This window comes from Lynx rufus, unplaced genomic scaffold, assembly GCF_022079265.1.
Source record: "Lynx rufus isolate CCGP_SWC_20201006 ecotype Redwood Valley unplaced genomic scaffold, mLynRuf1.p SCAF_31, whole genome shotgun sequence".
NCBI classification, from domain to species: domain Eukaryota; kingdom Metazoa; phylum Chordata; class Mammalia; order Carnivora; family Felidae; genus Lynx; species Lynx rufus.
The window spans coordinates 5,681,645-5,703,255 of NW_025814847.1; the positions used below are offsets into that span (position 1 = coordinate 5,681,645).

The 21,611-nt window shown below is 54.6% G+C and overlaps 3 protein-coding genes and 1 non-coding gene across 4 annotated transcripts; all 4 read left to right on the plus strand.

The window, feature by feature from the left end:
• The first annotated feature begins 433 nt into the window (after window positions 1–433).
• S100A13 (S100 calcium binding protein A13) lies at window positions 434–7,713 on the plus strand. Its single transcript, XM_047092915.1, has 3 exons — window positions 434–491; window positions 1,095–1,254; window positions 7,274–7,713. The coding sequence occupies exons 2-3, from the start codon at window positions 1,102–1,104 to the stop codon at window positions 7,415–7,417; spliced, it is 297 nt and encodes a 98-aa protein (XP_046948871.1). The 5' UTR covers window positions 434–491; window positions 1,095–1,101; the 3' UTR covers window positions 7,418–7,713.
• LOC124521925 (U6 spliceosomal RNA) lies at window positions 5,991–6,095 on the plus strand. Its single transcript, XR_006964629.1, has one exon. It is a non-coding gene; the product is annotated as a U6 spliceosomal RNA (small nuclear RNA).
• Window positions 7,714–10,384: 2,671 nt separating the features above from the next.
• Window positions 10,385–11,338, plus strand: S100A14 (S100 calcium binding protein A14). The gene is made up of 3 exons (XM_047092811.1): window positions 10,385–10,414; window positions 10,839–10,985; window positions 11,201–11,338. Exons 1-3 carry the CDS (start codon window positions 10,385–10,387, stop codon window positions 11,336–11,338), a joined length of 315 nt encoding a protein of 104 aa, XP_046948767.1.
• A 5,822-nt stretch (window positions 11,339–17,160) lies between these two features.
• S100A16 (S100 calcium binding protein A16) lies at window positions 17,161–18,129 on the plus strand. Its single transcript, XM_047092621.1, has 2 exons — window positions 17,161–17,322; window positions 17,573–18,129. The coding sequence occupies exons 1-2, from the start codon at window positions 17,170–17,172 to the stop codon at window positions 17,729–17,731; spliced, it is 312 nt and encodes a 103-aa protein (XP_046948577.1). The 5' UTR covers window positions 17,161–17,169; the 3' UTR covers window positions 17,732–18,129.
• Window positions 18,130–21,611: the final 3,482 nt, after the last annotated feature.

The following is a 21,611-nucleotide window of genomic DNA, read 5'->3' on the forward strand; positions in this document are numbered from 1 at the left end:
GCAGCACGGGCAGCACAGGGGAGGATCCCGCCGAGGGGGTCTCAGCGAGGGGCCCTAACCCTCCGTGAATCATTTAATCCTGGGACTTTTAGTCTGACTCCCCGCTGACAGATTTCAGTCCGGGGCCTCCTGCACGGAGGTCTCGGCCGGACCCCCGCCCCACCCCGCCCCGCCTCCGTGGGAGCCTCTTGGGGGTCTGGGGCTGCAGGGTCCTGTTCAGGATCCTCCCCTCCGGAGGGGCTCTCTGTGGGGTCTCTCAGCTCCAGAGTGGACGTGGTGGGGGGTGGTGGTGGGACGGCAGGGGTCCCGGGGCGCGCGCGTAGGCCGGGTGGGCTGGGGGACCCCGGGACCCCGCCCGAGTGCAGGGGGTGGGGGTGGGGGCGGCGGCGGGCGGCGGGAGGCGGGCCTGGGCGGTCTCCTCCCTCCGGGATCCGGGCAGAAGCGGACACCTCGGGGCTGGGCTGGGGCGCTGCCGCCTCTCCCCTGCCGCGGTGAGTCCCGGATCCCCATCCTGGGGGGTCGGGCGCCTCTCTGTCGTGGGGCTCGCGGGCCCGTCCCCGAGCCAGCTCGGACCGGGGTGCGGGAGGGTTTGGGGGCGCCCGGCCGCCGTCCTCGCTAGGGGGAGCGGCGGGCTCGGCCCTGCGCCGCCTGCCCCTGCCCGGCGGGGTCCCCGCGGCCCGACCGCAGGCCTGACCCCGGCCACCCCGCCCGCGACACAGCCGGGGGCATGTGGGCGGGCCGGGTCCCTGTACAAACAAGCTTTGGAGACAGCCGGCCTCATGACCCCTGGGGGCCGGCTGAACCTCCGAGACAGGGCCCTAGGGACCAAAGTGCCTCCTCTCAGAGGAGTCTGGAGACTTTGAGACCAGCACGGAGGGGGCTCTAGGACACAGACACTTGGAAAGGACCTCAGACCTGGAGAGGATGGGGTTTCTGGAAGCACACACCTCTTCCTCTGCCCGCACTGAGCTGTTTCCTGGCCCCCTGCCCCAGGCCCCATCCCTGTCCCCTCCCACCTGCCCGGGAAGGTTCCCTGTGGGCTGGGACAGGCTGGCCTAGTCTGACTCTCCCTTTCTCTCTTCCCTGTCCTCCAGGGTCCCGATGGCAGCCGAGCCGCTGACTGAGCTGGAGGCGGCCATCGAGACAGTGGTCACCACCTTCTTCACCTTTGCAGGGCAGGAGGGCCGCAAGGGCAGCCTCAGCATCAATGAGTTTAAGGAACTGGTCACTCAGCAGCTGCCTCACTTGCTCAAGGTAGGTGGGGGTCTCTGGGCCTGAGACTTTGGGGGACAGTGGCTGCCAGACGCTGGGTATATGAGGCAGGGTGATATTATGGGCCTGATCGTGTGACCCCAGGTATTTGGTGGACAAGGGTGTGGGTGACTACATGTGTAAAGGATTCTGGTGTGTGTGTGTGTGTGTGTGTGTGTGTGTGTGTGTGTGTGTGTGTGTAACTAGGTAACACTGTGTCAGTGTGAGTGCAAGTGTGTCATTGGGCTTTGCGTTCCCATCAGACAATGCTGTTGGGTTCTCGAGTATGCTCTGTGCCTTTCTGGTCTCATTTCCCCAACACAGGGGTGGACCCAGAGGTGGCTTCCAGGAGAGTTACAGACCATCAGAGCTGGAAGGAGGCCAAGACAAAACAGTCCAAACTCCTCACTTCACGTATTTGGAAATTGAGGCTCAGCTGTATGTAGAAAGGGGTTTGTGAACAATAAAAACACAGTCAAATTCATGCAGAGATAGATCTCAGAGTAGGAGAGACCTGTAAGTAATCCATGATTGCTTCTCACCCCCTCTGGGAATCCCCTCAATAATGTGCCTGGTAAGGTCATTCCTTCTCTCCTACTCACTGGACAGAGTAGGGATTTAAATTTCATCCACTCTGAGTTGCCTCATCATCCCAGTCTGTTAACAGTTTCTGTTTCATCCCTGCTGAGAATTCACAGGCACGTAGGAGGGTGTGAATATGGATAAAAAAGCAAAATCACAAGCAAGTTTTGGAGACTCAGTCCATCATCTGCAAAATCCCCTACATTCTTAGACTTCTCGGCTCCTTCCCTTTCTCTTCTCTCAGGAAATGAGACACCACTCAAGGTGCAGTGTTCCCCAGAGCCCTGTCAAATACTGACTGGTTTTTTCTCCAAACCCAACTCCCCTTGGGCCTGGAAATGCAGGAAGTGACCCCTTTGCTTTTGGTGACTGCTTCCAGATCTCAGTTTCTTCCTCTTCCTAAGACGTGCAGCTTCTGGGAAGCTCCTGTGCCACCTGCCCCGCTCCTTCCTGAATCCCTTATAACTCTGCAGCTCCTGCCTTGATGTTTTTCTTCCCATCGCTGCTTTTGCAGTGTGCACGCAGACCATTCATGCAACACCTGGGCCTTTCAGGGACTTCAACCCCTCGCTTCCAAAGACTCCGTCCTGCTTCTGAGCAGCCCTCTCTGTTGTTGCTTCAGATCTTGTCATTACCAGAATAATGCCCCACCTCCCAAATCTCGGTCTCCTTTCTCAGAGCATCACCTCCTGCTGTTCCAGTTCTGTTCCTCCACTCCAGCCCTTCCTGGACTCCACCAGGACCTTCAGTCTTCGGACCTTGTCACCTGTCCTTCCACATGTCCCTCATGTCCGCAGTCCCTCCTCACTCAGCTGGGCTGTAAGGCTTAGCATGGAAATCAGTCCCCCGGTCACGGCCCACCCTTGATTCTGTTCCTCTCTGTCCTGGTTTTTTGGCAGAATCCCAACCCAGGTTAAGTCCAGCATTTCATGTTCATTAGCTTGATGGTCAAATCTACCATTCTCTCTCAGATCCAAAATAAAGCAAAATTTCCACTCTCAGAGGAAAAAAAAAAAATCAGTCAGTCCACCAGTCTACCTGCCATTCTGCGTCTGCACTTTGGTGTAGCTGAATCTGGCTGGATGAAAAGATGTTGCCATGTTACTTGTCAGACTCTGTCATTTTTACTAATATTATTTAAAAAATTTAAAAAAAATTTAATGTTTATTTTTGAGAGAGACAGAGACAGAGACAGAGCACGAGCGGGTCAGGGGCAGAGAGAGAGCGAGACACAGAATCAGAATCAGGCTCCAGGCTCCAGGCTCCAAGCTGTCAGCACAGAGCCTGGCGTGGGGCTCGAACTCTCCAACAGCGAGATTGTGACCTGAGCCAAAATCAGATGCTCAACCAATTGAGCCACCCAGGTGCCCCTATTAATATTATTTTTTAAATTGAAGGATAGTTGACACACAATGTTGACTTGTCTGTCTTTAAATCTGTGGCCGCAAACTCCAAGGGAACTCTTGGCACAGCCTGCCAATTCTGCTACATTTCCCCAGTTGGTTCATTGACCAGCTCTTTCAGATGGTAATTTCACAACTTTTCCTCCCTCCTCAAACTCCAGTCCCTCTTTCCACAGTCTCCCTCTCACTGAGAAATGTTCTCAGACAAATAACAGCCCTCAGGAAACTTCTTTGTACTGCCTCCCAAGTTTACCAAAGGTCAGCATGTACCCTGCCTTCCTTCCTGCTCCCTGAAGCATCTGTCTCTGCCCCTGAGGCCAAGCCCTCCTATGCTGCCGGACTCCATTCCTCCTCACCAGCTAAAATCTCTACTTTTTCGGTTCCTCCTCTCTCTCGCATCATCAATTCTCCCTCTCTACCAGATTGTTCTGATCAGTTTTCCAATATATTGTAATATCTCCCATCTTAAAAAAAGAAAAAACACCCTTTCTTGACTCTGTAACCCTCTGCAGCTATGCCTTCCATCTCTGCAAAAATCAAAAGCAGCAAGGCTTATTTATACTCTGGGCTCTCCTGGCCCCAAATGCTCATTCCTCAGGCATTTGCCAGGCTTATTCTTCACTGAACCCAGATTTCTGCTCAAATGGCAAATCCCCATCATGGCCTCCCCTCACTTCTGAGGGCAAAGACCACCTCCCTTGTGCTTTATTCCTTTACCCTCTTTTATTTTCTTCCAGAATACACCTATCACAACCTGACTTCCATCACATACTTACATTTACCAAAGGTGTGCGTCCCATGAAGGAAAGGAATCTGCTCACTGTTTTATCTCCAGCACTTAGAGCAGTGTCTGACTTCTGGTAGGCGCTCAGCAAAATATCGAGTGAGTGAAATTGTAAAAAAGTAAGAATTTTTGTTGAGTGAGTAAACGAATAAATAACATCTTACCTACTGGTCTACAAATGCCTTTTTAAAATGTAACAGTGCGGGGCGCCTGGGTGGCTCAGTTGGTTGAGCTTCGGACTTCAGCTCAGGTCATGATCTCGCCGTCTGTGAGTTCGAGCCCCGCGTTGGGCTCTGTGCTGACAGCTCAGAGCCTGGAGCCTGCCTTGGATTCTGTGTCTCCCTCTCTCTCTGACCCTCCCCCGTTTGTGCTCTGTCTCTCTCTGTCTCAAAAATAAGTAAACATTAAAAAAATTAAAAATAAATAAAATGTAACAGTGCACCAAGGATATTTCCCATTTGAAGAAAATGATGCACTGTATGTAATGGTATGTAGACTAACACAAATTTATGTGGCAAATTTTCTGTTGATGGACGTTTCTTGTGTCCATTTTTTCCCTTTTGCAAACATCCTTGTTTATATATCTTTACGTACTTGAGGGAAAATATCTATAGGGTAAATGTCTGCCAGTAGAAATATTAGGTCAAAAGGCATGTTTGTTTTTCTTTTTTTTTTTTTTTAATTTTTTTTTCAACGTTTATTTATTTTTGGGACAGAGAGAGACAGAGCATGAATGGGCGAGGGGCAGAGAGAGAGGGAGACACAGAATCGGAAACAGGCTCCAGGCTCCGAGCCATCAGCCCAGAGCCCGACGCGGGGCTCGAACTCACGGACCGCGAGATCGTGACCTGGCTGAAGTCGGATGCTTAACCGACTGCGCCAGCCAGGCGCCCCATGTTTTTCTTTTTTATAGATAGTTCCAGTTTGCCTCCCAGCAAGGTTGTCATCAGGCTTCAAGGCCACCAGTGCATGCGAATGCCTGTTTACTCACGTCCTTGCCTAAATTGGGTCTTATCAGACTTTTAATTTTTGCTAATCTGTGAAAATGATATCTTGTTCTGATTTATACTTTTAAAATTCTGAGTGAGATGGAATATTAAAAAATACTTTTGACAGATATGCATAATCCTTATTCTGTGACCTGCTTGTTTATTTCTTTCATTAAAGAGATTTTCTTTTTCTAAACTTTATATGTTTATTTAGTTTTTAGAGAGAGCTAGAGTACAAACAGGGGAGGTGCAGAGGGGGAGGGAGACAGAGGATCCAAAGCGGGGTTTGTGCTGACAGCAGAGAGCCCGACGCGGGGCTCGAACTCATAAACCGCAAGATCGTGACCTGAGCTGAAGTCAGACATTCAACCGACTGATCCACCCAGGCACCCCTCTAATAGTTTTTTAAAAAGGGGAAAGAAATAGAGAGTAGTGAATGAGAGCATAAGCTTTAAGTCAGACAATCTAGGTTCAAATGCAGATTCTAGCTTGTCATCCTTGGTTATTTAATCTTTCTGAGCCTTAATTTATTTTTCTTAATTAAAAAATTTATTTTAATGTTTAGTTATTTTTGAGAGAGAGAGAGAGACAGACAGACAGAGCATCAGCAGGGGAGGGGCAGAGAGAGAGAGAGGGAAACACAGAATCAAGAGCAGGCTCCTGGCTCTGAACTGTTAGCACAGAGCCAGACATAGGGCTCGAACCCACAAACTGTGAGATCATGACCCGAGCCGAAGTCGACACTTAACTGACTGAGCCAGTCAGATGCCCCATGAGCCTTAATTTCTTATCTGTGAAATGGACTCATAATAATACCTTCCTCATTGCATTGGTCTTGCATTTATTCGGTCAATATTTATTGAGCACCTATTATGTCCTGTCCTGATGCTGTCGTAGGCTTTGGGTTACAATGGTGAACAAGATGGACAGGGTCCCTTTCATTTTAGCAGATCATGAAGATTAAATGGAGTAAGGCATTGTGCTTGCTTCGGCACAACATATACTAAAATTGGAACAATACAGAGAAGATTAGCACGGCCCCTGTGCAAGGATAATACGCAAATTTGTGAAGTATTCCATATTTAAAAAATAAAAATAAAAAAATGGAATAAGGCATGTAAAGCGTTTAGCATAAGGCTTGGAACAGTCGGCACTATTAAGTGCTTACAACTGTTGAAATGTTAGTTGTTATCACTGTTTTGGTTTTTCCTTTTATAATTAGCAATTATATAATTGCTAATATAGTAAGAGGTGAATTTTCCTTTTCTTTCCTAGTACTTATACCTTTCATTTCTTTCTCTTGATTAATTGTATGTTTTTTCCCCTCCCAATATAATGTTACACTGGGCATCTTGCCTTCCACTGGTAATGCTTGTAAGTATTTTACGATTAAGCATGAATGTGGCTTTTTAAAAGGTCTTTCTTAGCTTTTCTATGAATGAGCTTTAGCTTCGTGCCTTCTGTAGATTTGGTAAGACTTCTCTGCCTTCATTCACACATTGATTAAAATATTGAGTATCGGGCTCTGCCCGTGGCGCCCTTCTCTAGTTTGACATTGATCCATTGTTCAACAGCTTATGTTTTGGTTGTGATCGTTCATCTAGCAACAGACCCTTTGATCGTGGGTTCAGTTTACAGTATCCTTTGATGTCACAGGCCTGTCATGAGAGGCTTTGTCAAAGACCCTGCAGAAAACCAGATACCCCATGTCTTTGTCATTCGCCTGATCCACCAGGCTAATAACCGACCTGGAAAGAATGAGACTACGTTAGGGTTATACAAATGAGTGGCTTAGGACTGTGAATTTCCCTAGCTTTCTGTGAAGGAAGAAGGTGGCCTGAGAAGGCTCTGAGGATGGCCTGCATGGGTTCCCTGAGCACCCTTGAGCAAATCCCAAGTGCCGTGGTGTGCCGGAGCCCATCTTACCTGTAGGCAACAGTTCATTGTGTGCACCTCTTCCCAGCTCTGTGTTCGGTGACTTCATGGCTGTGGTTCGTAATCGGCCACGGTGGGAGTATTTGCATGCTGGCAAACACTGCAAGTCAGGTCCTCTTCTCCCTCTGCTGCTGCCCTTGGAGCCTAACCAGTTTGGAGAGGTTAGTAACTGCTAGACCCCTGGCGGCACTGTTCCGGGGCTGCAGCCTCGTCCTGAACGCCTGGGGCAGGTCCTAGGTGAAGAGAATGGACAATAGCAGTTCTTTCCTCTCTCCCTATCTCAGGAACTCTCTTTTCTAACCCCACGTTTCCTGTTGATGTCTCCTCAGGATGTGGACTCCTTAGATGAGAAGATGGAGAGCTTGGATGTGAATCAGGACTCCGAGCTCAAGTTCCATGAGTACTGGAGACTGATAGGGGAGCTGGCCAAGGAGATCCGGAAGGAGAAGGCCCTGGAGATCCGGAAGAAGTAAAGCCCCTGACCAGGATAGGGCCAGGCTGGCCAGGCAAAACCCCACTCCCCCCAATATAGCTTCCTCCTTGAAACACAGATGTTTCTTGTTCCCACCCTACCCTGCTTTCTCCTCTTGAGAGGAGGTGGTCTGAGAGTGGGTCCAAAAATTTTGAGCTCTTTGTAGACCAGGGATGTTACTCATCTTTGAATATCATTCTGCAGCATCGAGCACCAGGTCTTGTACCAGGGAGGTGCTCAATAAATTAATGGTTGAGGAGGGGCTCCTGGGTGGCTCTGTCAGTCGAGCGAGCGTCTGACTCTTGACTTCGGCTCAGGTCATGATCCCATGGTTTGCGTATTTGAGCCCTGTATCAGGGTCTGTGCTGACAGTGTGGAGTCTGCTTGGGGTTCTCTCTCTCTCTCTCTCTCTCTCTCTCTCTCTCTCAAAATAAATAAATAAATAAATAAAATAAACAAATGGTTGATGAATGAGTATATGAAAGGAAGAGAACAGACATCTGGGGCAGGCGAAGTGACTCTTACTCCACCAGGTGCCTCCTGGGGCCCAGGGGCATGGTCTCAGTTCACACTTTTCTTTTACCCGGGGTTTGTGTCATTGGACGATAACGGTAGCAGTGAACTTGTGTTGAGGACTTGCCGTGTGCCAGGCACAGTACTAAACACTTTTCCTGCGGTATCTTTGTGAGTTGATTCTCACAGCCCTTTGAGGAAAGGTACTGTTTTTAAGTTCTGTATTGAAGATGAGGAAACAGATTTTAGAGAAGTTCGCAGACAAGAAGAGGTGGAACTGGGTTGAAATTCCAGAGCCTCTGTGATGAACTGGGATCCTCTCCGGATGGGTGGTGTGGGACCACTGGGCCCTCTTCTCCTCCCTCCCTCCATAGCAGGGGTGAAGCAGAAGAATGGACACAAGGTTCTGGTACGAAGACTGTGGGATGGGCGCCCCTCTCCCCACCCTTCTTGGCTCGAGGGGCTTGTGGTTTGCACTGCCCGCCACCAGAGGGGGCAGGGGTGGGGCAGCCCAGCAGGCACCGCCTCCCCGCAGCTGTCACTGCCGCTGCCTGGTGTCCCTCTGGGACAGCCATTACTCCTGAGGAACCTTCAGGCTGAGACAACCTCCCCACCGCACACCAAGGAAGGTTCCCAGGTTGAGACCTTCCATCTAAGTGCCCTCAGACTGAGAGACCTCAGAAGGACCCCTAGGCTGGCACTGAGGGGCCATTTGGCTGAGACATTCCAGAGTGGGTCTCACAGGGGGCTTCCCCCAAACCAGAGACCCTAGGAGAGACTTGACGAGAAACTCTTCAGAGGGACCCCTGGTTGAGGCACTCCTGGAGAAGCCCTCAGATTGAGAGACCCTCAGAGAGGTCCCCAGACTGAGAGCTCTCAGAGGAACACAGAGTGGCGTACTCTAGGGAGGGCTTTTTCATGGAGAGACGCTTTTAGATGCACTCGATTGAGGCCCGAAGTACAGGGGAGGCCTAGGAGGAGACACAGGGAGGGGCACTGGGAGACACACTTCAGCTTTGGGTCCCGCCTCATCCTTGCCTTGGCCCACACTAACTCCCCTGCTCTCCCTTCCCTCTCCCCGTCATCTCCCCGTCAGGTGAGGAGGTCCCTTGGGGTGTGCCGAGGCTTCCTGGGATGTCATCCCCCGCACTGGATTGGGGCAGTTGGGTTCAGGAAGGCATGGGGTTCTGGGGGAGGGAGGAGTAGGCAGCCCAACCAGTTTGGAGAGGTCGTTAACAGCCAGATCATTCACCTGGGCCTCACACATGCTGTGCATGCTGGCTGAGGGGAGCCCCAAGGGGGTCAGGACAACACTCAGTGTGGCCCCTCTGCCAGGCTGCCCTTCTCTGGCTCCTTCCTCACCTGTTGGCCATGGGGACTGCAGGCTTGGTGTCACTACCCAAATTGGCCCTGGTGGGAGGAATGTGAGTGAGTGAGTGTGTGTGTGTGTGTGTGTGTGAGAGAGAGAGAGAGAGAGAGAGAGAGAGAGAGAGACATCAAAGGACAGAGAGGTCTCTGGGGACCTCTCTCAACTCACATGTCTCCGGACCACAAGCCCTGCCTTGATCAGTCTCTGCTTTTCCTTCTTTCCTGATGTTGACTCAAAGCCCTTCCACTTCAATTCCTCCAGGCCTTTCTTCCCAGGCTCAACCCCACAGTCTTGCCAAGGCCCCCTTCTGCCTTCCCCAACCTCCCCTTCCCTTTCTCTTGCCTTGACTCTGCTTGCTGGTCTGGGGCCAGAGGCCACCCAGCCCCAGCCTCCAAGGGTTCCCTCCAATGGCAGAGTGGGCAGGCTCTCGGGGCTCTGGCCAATGGGGGGTGGGGCCGACAGGGCTGGCTCACAGCCCAGGCTGCTGCAATAGCAGGGGTGGCTTAGGGATGAGGCCCAGCCCTCTGCCTTCCCTCCCTGCCCCCAAGTATAAGAGCTGAGCTCAGGTGAGCTGACTCCTAGCGTCCGGTCCCAGCAGCTGCCAGCAGGTAAGGAGACATAGGCCTTTTCACCCAAAGGGCTGCCCCTGTCCAGAGGACACAAGTAGCCTATTCTACCCTGGCCTGCCAGGCGAAGGGCAGGGGGCCAGGTCCTGGACAATGATGGTGTGTGTGTGTGTGTGTGTGTGTGTGTGTGTGTGTGTAGCAGAGGAGAATGGTGGGAAGAACTGGGAAGATTGATCTAAGGTGAGGCCCAAGGGATTCCCTCTGAATAGGGGGGTCTGGGGGCTGTGATCTCAGCTCCTGGATCCTTCACAGGAACCAGGCCTTGTATGGAGTTGGCTCCGACCCCCTGAGCAAGGAACAGAATATTGAGGGTACAGCCAGAGGGGACAGTTGAGAAAGATATGCTGAGCCATCCCCTGCCCTCAGTCTTCCTCCTTCCAGGCAGATCATGAGCCATCGGCTCCTCTGAGGCCTGCTGTGGGACAACAGCGCTCTCACCGGGACGAGCACACCGGTCACCATGGGGCAGTGTCGGTCAGCCAATGCTGAGGTGGGCCCATTCGTGCCTGGACTTTCTGTTCCCATGCTCCACTCCCCGACCCTGAGGGTCTGTGTCCCCTCTTCTTGGCCTTGCCCCACACTCTAGACCTTGCTCGGGAGACCCAGACTCTTCTCTCGTACCCACAGGGGTGATACACAAGGAACCCTCCTGGGAAGAGAGAGTCTGCCGCACGCTGGGACCTGCCCTGGGTGGGGGGTGGGGGGTGACGGGGTGGAAGCCTTGCCCAACTTGTGGCTCAGGCAGGGCAGGGGCCAGTGGGGGGAATCGGGTTGGATGCCGGGCTCTGGAGTGGGTGGGAGCCTCTGTGCCTCCCAGCTTTCTTCTGCCCTATTGGCCTTGAGGGCCTTGGGGCGGTAGGGTGTCCTAGGGTGGACGTAGCCTCCCTGACACGAGTGATGTCCCCTGCCCTCAGGATGCCCAGGAATTCAGTGACGTGGAGAGGGCCATTGAGACCCTCATCAAGAACTTCCACCAGTACTCTGTGGAGGGTGGCAAGGAGACGCTGACCCCCTCCGAACTACGGGACCTGGTCAGCCAGCAGCTGCCCCACCTCATGCCGGTACTGAGGGAGCGGCCCGCCCCAGGCAGCGCCCTGACTTCCCCTCCGGGTCTCCAAGGCCCCACCCACACGGCCCCTGACACTAGCAACCCCAGCCCTTCCCAACTGCCAGTGCCAGGTAGGCACAGGTCCCGCCTGCTGCCCCTGGGCAGGGGTGCGGCAGGAGGATCAAAGGGTGCTGCCTCCCTGAGCTGTGGTGTCTTCCCTCCCCTCAGAGCAATTGCGGCCTCGAAGAGAAAATCGCCAACTTGGGCAGCTGTAACGACTCTAAACTGGAGTTTGGGAGTTTCTGGGAGCTGATTGGAGAAGCAGCCAGGAGCGTGAAGCTGGAGAGCCCTGTCCGGGGGAGTTGAAAACCTTCTTCTGGAATTCTTGGGGGGATGTTGGGGAAAGGGGACCTTAGAGACCGTGGGCCTAGAAACGCCTCTCCACCACCACCACCACCACCACCACCACCACCACACTATTCCCCAGTCTGCACCTGCCTCGCCTCTGCAAGGTTCAAGTCCTTAGTGAGCCTTCCCAGGGGTCTCTGTGTACTTCATCCTTGGGAGCTCCGTGGAACTCCATGAGTCCCCACCAGAGGGAGGCTCAGGGGATGGGGTGGGCCCAGGGATGGATGTGGCGAGATGCTGGAGGGATAAGGATGGGCTAAGGGCCAAGTAATTTGGTTGCGGGGAAGGTCAAAGAGGAACTGGGCTACTGGATATGATTTGAAGAAGAGGGCGGGGAATGGGGCTGGATATTTGGTACTAAAAGGAGTCTCTGAGAACCTAGCCTTCCTTGTCTCTTCCCCAACCCAAATGATAACTGCTGTCCAGTGCTACGCCTTCCTTCTTCCAGCTCTGCCCCAGCCTCTTTCCAGGACTCTGTCCCTGGGCTAGGGCAGGGGAAGAGAGAGAGCAGGCTGGAGAGGGGAGGCTGAGGAGGGGGTGACTTTGGGAGAGGACCAGCTGGGTGCTTGGGCATTTAAAGAATGATGGTTGTTTTGTAACATGTGATTAATAAAAAAAACGGAAAAAGCGAAAGATGCTGTCTTGACTGGATACCTGCCCTACCTCAGTCCACGGGCAAGGGGTGGTTGGGTGAGTGGCAGAGCCCTTGGTGGCACAGGGCATGTGGGGCTGCAGTGGCTGCGGCAGAAGTGAATGGATTTGGGTCGAGGATGGGTGCCAGGCCCCAGAGCTTGGAGAGCTGGTCCTCTCTGGAGGACAGGCTCTTCTTTGCCAAGGGGCTGGTCCTCTGCCAGGAGGAGAGGGTATGTGTGCTCACCTGGGGAGACAGTTAAGACCCCAGACAGTTATGACCCCAGGTGTTCCCTGGGCGACCGGCAGCAAGGGAAACGTGGGGCTGAGAAACAGGCTGACCCGCCTGGGTTTGAAGCCAGCCCTGCCACTTACCATCTCTGGAGTGTTGGGCCTGCTCTCAGAGTATCAGTTTGCTCATCTGTCAAATGGGGTATTAATATCTCTGAAATAAATCAGATTTGTTAGGAGGATAATGGACGCATCACGTGAAGTACTTAGCAGAGAGCTTGACACAGGGTGAGTGCCCGAGCTGGAGTCTCCCTGGTCGGAGTGGACGGGTGGGTCCCCTCTACTTCCAGCTGCCGCCTCCACATGTTGACTAGCCAGTTTCCTTGGGTGTACCGGGGAAGGGCTGGAGGGGTGCAGAAGAGTCCTCTGCTGCACGTGACAGGTCCTAGGAATGGGCGTCAGCTCCTGGTGGTCTGAACGGGGAGGCGGAGACCAGGGGCCAGGTTTTGCTGCCGCCTTCTGACTGGGGCCCACAGAAATCAGGCATTACTCCTGAAACCCTAGCAGCAAGGAGGAGTCTGTGGTCAGCCAGGCTGGCCTGGAATGCTAACCGAAATCGCCTGTTGGGGGCCCTGAAACTGGGCTCCCAGTGACCCAGGTGAGCAGGGCAGGTGACACCCCTTTCTTTCTCCATTGACTGGGTTCTGCTCAGGCCCTGCAGGGCCAGCAGGGTGGGGTTGTGGGGTTGCCAGCTTCCACCACTCCCTCTGGGGTGGGGGTGGAGGGGTGTTAAAAAAGGTGTGTATCCCTTTAACAAGGGCCCAACCCCAGGGCCAAGTCAGAGGGAGCTCAGTCACTACCTCCCCACCGAGCCAGCTCCGCCAGCACGGCCAGAGTGGGACAGATTCTGGGAGCGAAGCGGGGAGGAGTCCTGGGCCGGCTGAGTGGGGAGCCGCTTGGCGGTGCCTGAGTCCAGGCCCCAGAGCCCTGCCGGAGAGGAGGCAGTCCTGGGAGGCAGGTGAGCACCCCCAGGCCTGTCCTGGGAGGTCTGGGGCTGCCAGAGAGGTCCTGCAGGCGTGGGGGGCCCCGGGGAAGGGGGCGGTGAGGAGGGCCTGGGGAGGGGGCCCTGCTAGAGACTGGGCAGGAAGGGTCTGTTAATTTTTAACTTTCCCGCAGGCTGGTTTGGGAATGGAGACTTCGGTGGGGTTGGGAGGTGGGGAGGCCTTCAGAGGGGTGGACGGGGTGGCGGGACCCCCCTCTCCCCAACCCAGCCGCTGACTGGGCTCTTCTCCAGGGCCTGGGCCACGGGGCAGAGAGCTCAGGAGCTCTGTCGCAGCTGCTCCGACCCTCCCTTAACAGAAAAAGGGCAAATGCGTGCTTGGGGGCGGTCGGGGGTGGTCAGACCTGGATGTGGGCCTCACGGGCCGGCTCTGGGATCCGTGTCTTGGGAGGTGATGGGGTCCAGGAGGAACCGGGAAGGGCCCTGTGAGAGGAGGCAGGCGCCGGAGGCTTGTTTCCACTTCAGGACCCAGGCAGGCTGTGGCTTGATTGGCTTTGCCTGGCAGGGCCACCTGCGCCGTCTGCCTGTGCCCAGCCCGATAGGGCAGGGGTGCTTCGGGAGGGAGCTCCGGAGGTGCAGACCAGTGGGGCTCAGCCTTCCTCGCAGCTGGTAAAGAGAGGGGTGGCTGTCGGTGAGGCCAGGGCCCGCAGCGTGTGTGAGTGTCCACACCTCAGTCCGACCCCACTTGTCTGGAAGACGTTTCAGAGGAGCACACCCTGTCCTGTCCAGCAGGAGCGGGTGGGCGGATGTGTGAATTCCAGGCAGTGAGTCCTGTGAGGCAGGGGCACTTGGGTGAGACTTCAGTTTGAAACAGCCTTGCAAATAGAGTGACAAGTTACCGGCCCAGTTCGGATGCCACCTTCCCTGCATGTTGAAGGCAGTTGGGGCCAATGAGTGAATCAAGGGAGTGGGTGAGCAAGAAAACCAGTTCAGTGAATGAATGAATCAGTGAATGAATCCGGAAATGAATGATGAGGAGTGAGGGAACGAGTTTGAGGTCGATGGAAGGGACACAGAGAAGGCCGAACGTAGGCTTGGGGGCAGGCCAGACTCCAGAGAGGACGGTGACCAGGAGGCACAGAAGTTCAGGGAGGTCTCACGACACCTGGAAACAGTTCGGGATTCCAGCGGAGAGAGTGTGGTGGGAAGAGAAGGTGGACTGGGGGGACTGTGCTGGGTGTTCAGGGCTCCAGACTGAAGGGGCTTGGGGTGGGGCGGTGGGGTTACAGGGGCGAAGATCCAGGGGCAAGGCTCAGGGCCCTGGAGGTTTTGGGAGAAGTCGGCAAGCGGGGCTGAGGTGGGCGGGGTTGGGGGCGGGGCCTCTCGGTTGCTCCAGGATGAGTCAGCCAAGGAAGAGACCAGGAAAACACTAGGGGAGGGCTGGGGGCTCCTGGTGGGAGGGCCCTTTGGAGGACAAGTGGTCCCCCAACCCCCACTTTTGGGGAAGGCTCTAATATACATGTCCACCCCGCCAGCTCTCAGGCCAGGACCTACCTCCTGCCAACCCTTCCTAGGAGAGGCTCGCGGGACAGCTTGACCCTCCCGCCTGGTTGGGCCTGGTCGGAGGGAGGAGCAGGTGCCTGCGGGTGGGTGGGGTGGCAGAGCCTGTCTCCTGGCCCCCAGGGGAAGGAGGGAGGAGGAGGCTAATGACACCTGACTAGCCCCCTCTGACACCCTTCCTTCAGAAAAAGCTTTGGAAAAGCGCTTATCCAGATGGTTATCTCCAAGAAGGTGGGGGGTGGATTACTGGGGACTGAGAACCTGGGTTGTTGAGGCAGGCAGCCAGAGGCCAGGTGGGGGCTGGGACCTGGATCGAGGGGGGCCGGAGGAGGCTCCCCTGGTCTGACAGACAAGATTCTAAGAAGACACGTGGTGAGGAGGGTGGGTGGGCCAGGGGGAGGGGCAGAGGCACAGCACCCCAGCCCCATTTCTTTCTCTTTCCTCTCGGGGACTATTTCCCCGCAGGGTTCCTCACTTAGGGAACAGGTCTGGGATGGTTAAGGGTTGGTGGGGGTGGGGGGGCGGTGGTTCTCTGAACCCTTTTCCCACTCCCAAAGTTGGTTGGGAGTAGGCTTGGCTGAGTCCTTGCTGAAGTGGGTGCAGCTTTCCGAATCCAGGGTTCTGGCCCTGGGTCTGGAGCACTCTCCAGTCAAGGGCAGCAGAGAACAGTTTCATGGATTGGAACTTTTTTCCTTCCTCACTTCTCACTTGTGAGTATTAGGGTGTTTGCAGGAACATTGAGCCTCACAGTCACACACTTCATAAACGAAGAGCACAGGGGAAAGAACGTGGTTTCCTGTAGCCCTGGTTCCATACTTTATCCTTCTGTGTGAAGAGCAGAGTGGCCAGGCAGGTGAGGCAGGGAGGGAAGGGCAGGTTTCCCGTCGGAGACGCCCCAGCCTGCTCCTCTCTCTCTATCCTCCTCCCTTCCTACATTAGGGCCTAGTCCCTCCGGGTCACACCCTTCCTTCAGAAAGAGCCTCGTAAAAGAAATAACTTGGAAGGGTGGTCAGGGTCACTGGATACCTGGTAGCAGGGCTGGAAGGAGGTAGAATGTTATAGAACATCTGTCTTAAGGAAGCCGTTGGACCAGACAGTGCAGGTGAGGGAGGTACAGAAATTAAAAGCTGGGAGCTTGCATTTACCTAGGATTTTAAAAAATGGCCCTCAAGTCAATGAGTCGTGTCCTTTGGTTCAGTAAACGCAATGGTTGCATGTAAGAAACACTGTCCTTGCCTTGAGGAAGGAGAGGGTTAGGGGAGAGCAGACCCACAGCAGTTATGAGCCCTGTTACTGTCGGCTGGCGTCTGTGGGACCCGGGGAGCAGAGTGCTGGGGGCAGGGGCCGGGGCCGTGGCAAGGCCCGGCCAAGCCGACCTGTCTTCCGAGTTTCACCACGGGATGTTCAGGCCCGGATGGAGGCTGTGTCCACCTTCCCTTGCCAGGACCGAACGGGCAGGGTGGCTGTAGCTCATTCCTGGGCTTGGGGGCGGGAGGGGAGGCTCATTTGCCCGGGGTTCACTTGGGGGGGCTCTGGGCATGGGCGGCGACTGACAAAATAGACCCGCCTGCTCCCCTCATATCCTGTTATTCAGAAGGCTGTATCCGCTTGGACTGTGAGTGCCTTTTGTCCTGGGTGAGGGGGTGACGCGTGTGGCCTTTGGCTGGCTGCAGCCGTGTCTCCAGCTGGGGCAAAAGCAGGCTTGGCTCCTCTTTAGGTAATGGGGTGGGGGGGTCCTGGAGTCCTGCTGTGTGTTTCCAGGTGGGTATGGGGGAGGGCAGGCTAGCAGGGTGTGGCGGGGGCCTGCCGAGAGTCTAGCTCCATGGGGGAGTGCATTGTCCTTTCCCAGAGAGGGACAACCATGGCCTGGGCTCCTGCAGAACCTGCCCTGGTGCCTGGCCGGAGGGACTCGGGAGGGCCTAGGTTCCTGCTTTGTGGCCTGGGGCGGGGGTCTCAGGCAATGCTGGGGCTGGGGGATATAGCTGTCGGCCTCCCAGCCCCTTTGGCTCACCCGAGCAGTTTCTAGCTGTGCGCGCTCCCTGGGCAGGGGCCCTGGGTGGGTCAGCTGTGGAGACAGCAGAGGGGTGGGCCCCCCTTCTGCCCCCTTCCCATGGGAGCCTCCTGCTCTCGCTGGGGCTCTGACAGGCCCAGTGCCTGGGGCTGGGGCAGGGCCTGGAGAACCTGCCTGGGCGGTTGGGCTGGCGAGCACCGACTCCAGCCTTACCCTGGTGCCGCCTTTTCCCTGAGGACCCGCCAGCCCAGGGGCCCAGGAGGAGGATGAGGGCAGGGGGCCCCGAATTTGGCCTGTGGGGTCTCCTCACCTGCCCTCTTCTCGTCGCCCAGGCCCCGCGAGGAGTGAGGCAGTGAGATGGCAGACTGCTACACAGAGCTGGAGAAGGCCGTCGTGGTCCTGGTGGAAAACTTCTACAAATACGTGTCTAAACACAGTCTGGTCAAGAACAAGATCAGCAAAAGCAGCTTCCGGAAGATGCTTCAGAAAGAGCTTAACCATATGCTGACGGTGAGGTCCCCTCGCCTAAGGGCCCTGCCTACCCACCAGCCCCCCCCGCCCCCCAGTCTTGATCCTCGTGTGGTGTCCTTCCCCACTGCGGCCTCTGTCTTTTCAGAGTGACCCCCTGAACCAGCGGCTCACCACCGCCCAGGCCCCGGTCCTCTTGGGGTGCCGAGGCCTGACCAGGGAGGTCCTGGGACTGTGTGTGGCTGCCGCCCTCCGCACCGCTGACCACCCCCCCCCCCCACTTCCTCTCCAGGATACAGGTAACCGGAAGGCTGCTGACAAGCTCATCCAGAACCTGGACGCCAACCACGATGGGCGCATCAGCTTTGACGAGTACTGGACCTTGATAGGCGGCATCACGGGCCCCATCGCCAATCTTATCCGCCAGCAGGAGCAGCAGAGCGGCAGCTAGAGGACCCCTCCCACCGCCCCTCCACGCCCAGCCCCTGGTGCTCTTCCCGGGCTCCCCCCCCAGCCTCCTCCACCCACCCAGGCCCCCCTCCTCGCTCCTCCCCGCACGCCTCCTGCTGAACAGGGGAATGGGCCCCTCCAGAGTGTCGTGGTCTGGGGGTGCCTCCCAAAGGGTCTTAGTCCCTGGAGCCGCAGGCCCCGGGGGCCCCTCTGTGAGGCTTCAGGGCTGCTTGGGGTCCCTGCGAGTTTCCTGCTCAGTCCACCACCCCCTCCAGCGTCTGATGCTCTGCCTGATGCTGGGTGTCTCCTGACCTCTGCTTGGGGTCTCCCTGCCCCCCCGGAAGCAGGAGCAGAGGCCTCTCCTCTTTCTCTCAGCCTGTGTGCTGGGGACAGAAGATTTCCAGGGACTGTGGGTCAGGGAACAGTCGAGCAGGGCTGCCCCCACCCCCGCTCCTGCTCACCACTGATGCGGTGGCAATAAAGGCTGGATTTGGAGTTTGTACCCCCTCACCCAGTCCCTTTGTGACACTCTTTGAAACCTTTCCATTCCGTGGAACCTCCTCATTCCTTGGCGGTCTTTGCCCTGGGACCCGGAGGTAAGGGGGAATCTCACCTCAAGAGACCCCAAGGGCAGAGAGAAAGAAAGAAACCCCAGTGCCTGCCCCCCCCCCCCCCCCCCGCCCCGCCGGCCGCGGCCGGCAGCCCTGGGCCAGCAGCAGCCTCCCTCTCCCTCCGTGACGGGCCAGAGGCCATGCGTGCGTCACCGTCTCTGGGCCCTCATCCCCACGACCCAGACTCAGACTCCACTTCCAGGCGCACCGTGGGTCCCGTTAGGCCTCTTTGCATTTCCACGAGAGAGAGGCCGTGAGTCTTCGGCCTGGCGTCGCGAGCAGTGCCGGGGTCCTGAGCCGCCGTCAGCAGCTTACCTAACACCCGGGGAAGTCTGTGGGATGGGGAAGCAGGCGTGGAGGAAAGAGGGCTGGGTGAGGCCGGAGCCGGACTGCGAGGGCGAAGGGCAGTGGCAGCCTGTTGCTGCTGGAGGGGACAGTGCTGGCTTCTCCCTGTTCTTGCCCTGAGGGAGCCCCTGCTGTGGAGACACAGCACCTGTCCCCTTGGGAAGGCCGGAGGCAAGCAGGAGCCCCGTCTGTGGGCTCGATTCCAGCCTCGGACGGGGCACTCCACAGTTTCAGATTTGTTTTCAAAAGATGCACAGGCAGTTTCATTGAACTGCATTTATAGATCCTCAGGTTTGTAAGGTAATCTGCTTCAGGACAGGCCTGTGGTCAAGGTGGTGAGCAGTCTGTGTCCTCACCTCCCTTCGCAGTGACCCCCCCCCCCCAGTTAAAAGCGGAAGGCGTCCCCTGTCCTGAGGGTCGCTGTGCCGCCCAGAGTCCCCTCCTGAGGGTCGCTGTGCCGCCCAGACTAAACAGGAGACAACTTGCTCACACTTCTTTGGGGTGCCTTCTTTTTTTTAAAAAATTTTTTTTTTCAACGTTTATTTATTTTTGGGACAGAGAGAGACAGAGCATGAACAGGGGAGGGGCAGAGAGAGAGGGAGACACAGAATCGGAAACAGGCTCCAGGCTCCGAGCCATCAGCCCAGAGCCTGACGCGGGGCTCGAACTCATGGACCGCGAGATCGTGACCTGGTTGAAGTCGGACGCTTAACCGACTGCGCCACCCAGGCGCCCCTGGGGTGCCTTCTAATATACACTTTATTGTGGTGAAATCACGTGGTATAATTTTACCCTCAACAACCGGGTGTACCTCACGGTGTTGCCACCTGCACGTTGTTGCACAGCGTGTCTCGAGACCTCGTTCATCTCGCAGGACTGGAACTCGCTACCCCCCCAGCAACAAAGCCCTCAGCCCCTGGCAACCACCCTTCCGCTTTCTGTTTCTATGCGTTTGGGTACTTCAGGTGCCTCAGATACGTGGAATCATGCCATATTTGTCCTTGTATGATCAGCTTGTGTCACTTATTGTAATGTCCTCATGGTTTATCTCTGTTGTTGTGCAAGACAGCGTCTCCTTTTTAACGGCTGGACGATGTTCTATTCTAATCTGCCACATTTTCTTCATCATTCCTCTGGCGATGGACATTTGGTTTGCTTCTACATCTTGGGAGCACTAACAGCTCTTCAAGATTCTATTTCCAATTCTTTTGGGTGTGTACCTAGAAGTGGATTGCAGGTAGCTCCATTTTTACATTTTTGAGGAGCCTGTTTTCTGTAGTGGCTGCATCATTTTACATTCCCATAAACAGTGCCTAGGGTTTTGATTTTAAACTGGGTCATTTGTGTTTTGTTGTTGTTAATATTGAGCTGTAGCAGTTCTTTATGCATTCTTTTTCTTTTTATTTTTTTTATTAAAACAAATTTTTTTTTAACGTTTATTTATTTTTGAGACAGAGAGAGACAGAGCCTGAACAGGGGAGGGGCAGAGAGAGAGGGAGACACAGAATCAGAAGCAGGCTCCGGGCTCTGAGCCATCAGCCCAGAGCCCGACGGGGGGCTCGAACTCACAGACCGTGAGATCGTGACCTGAGCTGAAGTCGGACGCTTAACCGACTGAGCCACCCAGGCGCCCCTATGCATTCTTTTTAAAAAAGATTTTATTTTCTTATTTTATTGTCTAAATTAAAAAAAAAAATTAAGTAATTTCTGCATCCAGCGTGGGGCTTGAACTCACAACCCCAAGATCGAGTGTCGTGGCACACTCTACCGACTGAGCCAGCCGGGTGCCCCCTTGTATATTCTTGCTACTAACTTTTGTCCAATGTATGGTTTACAAATGTTTCTCACCTCTCGTAGGCTACCTTTTCACCCTGTGGTTTCCTCTGCCCTGCAGAAGTTTTAACGTTTGATGTAATCCCATTTGTCTATTTTTGCTTTTGTTACCTGCTTTTGGTGTCATATCCAAGAAGTCATTGCCCCTTACAATATCATGAGAATTTCCCCTTGTGTTCTCTTCTAGGAGTTTTATGGTTTCAGGTCTTATGTTTAGGTTTTGAATCCATTTTGAATTAATTTTTGTGTGTGTGTGAGGTCTGGGTCCCACTTCATTCTTTTTGTGTGTGGGTGTCCAGTTTTCCCAGCACCGTTTGGCAAAGACACTGCCCTTCCCCCTTGTGTACTCTTGGCGCCCTTGTTGAAAATCATGCAACCAAATAAGCGAGGCTTTATTTCTGGGCCCTTCATTCTGCTCCATTGGTCTGTATGTCTGTCTTTATGCCAGTTCCACACTGTTTTGATTACTGTAGCTTTGTAACGTATTTTGAAATCAGGGTGTGTGAGGCCTCCAGGCTTGTTCCTCTTTCTCCAGGTTTTTTATGCTACCTGGGTCCTTTGAGATTCCATATGAACTTTAGGATAGTTTTTTTCTATTTGTGCAAAAACCCCCACACCTTTAGGATTTTGATAGGGATTGTATTGAATCTGTAGATCACTTTGGGTGAGGTAGATATTTTAATGATATTAAGGCTTCCAATCCGTGAGCACAGGGCTTCTTTTCACTTATTTGTCTCTTCTGTGTTTCAGTACTGTTTTTGTAGTTTTCAGTGTACAAGTCTTTTGCCTGCTTGGTTAATTTCTAAGTTTATTATTCTTTTTGATGATGCTGTAAATGAGATTATTTTCTTAATTTCCTTTTCTGGACTTTTCACTGCTGGCGTGTAGAAACCCAACTGAGTTTTGAGTGTTGATTCTGTCCCTGCAACTTTGTTGAGCGTGTTAGTTCTAACAGTGTCTTTAGGGTTTTGCACACATAAGATCACGTCTGGAAACAGAGGTGACTCTACTTCTTCCTTTCCCATTTGGACGTCTTTTATTTCCTTTCATTGCCTAATTGCTGCAGCCAGGACTTCCAGTGCTTTGTTGAAA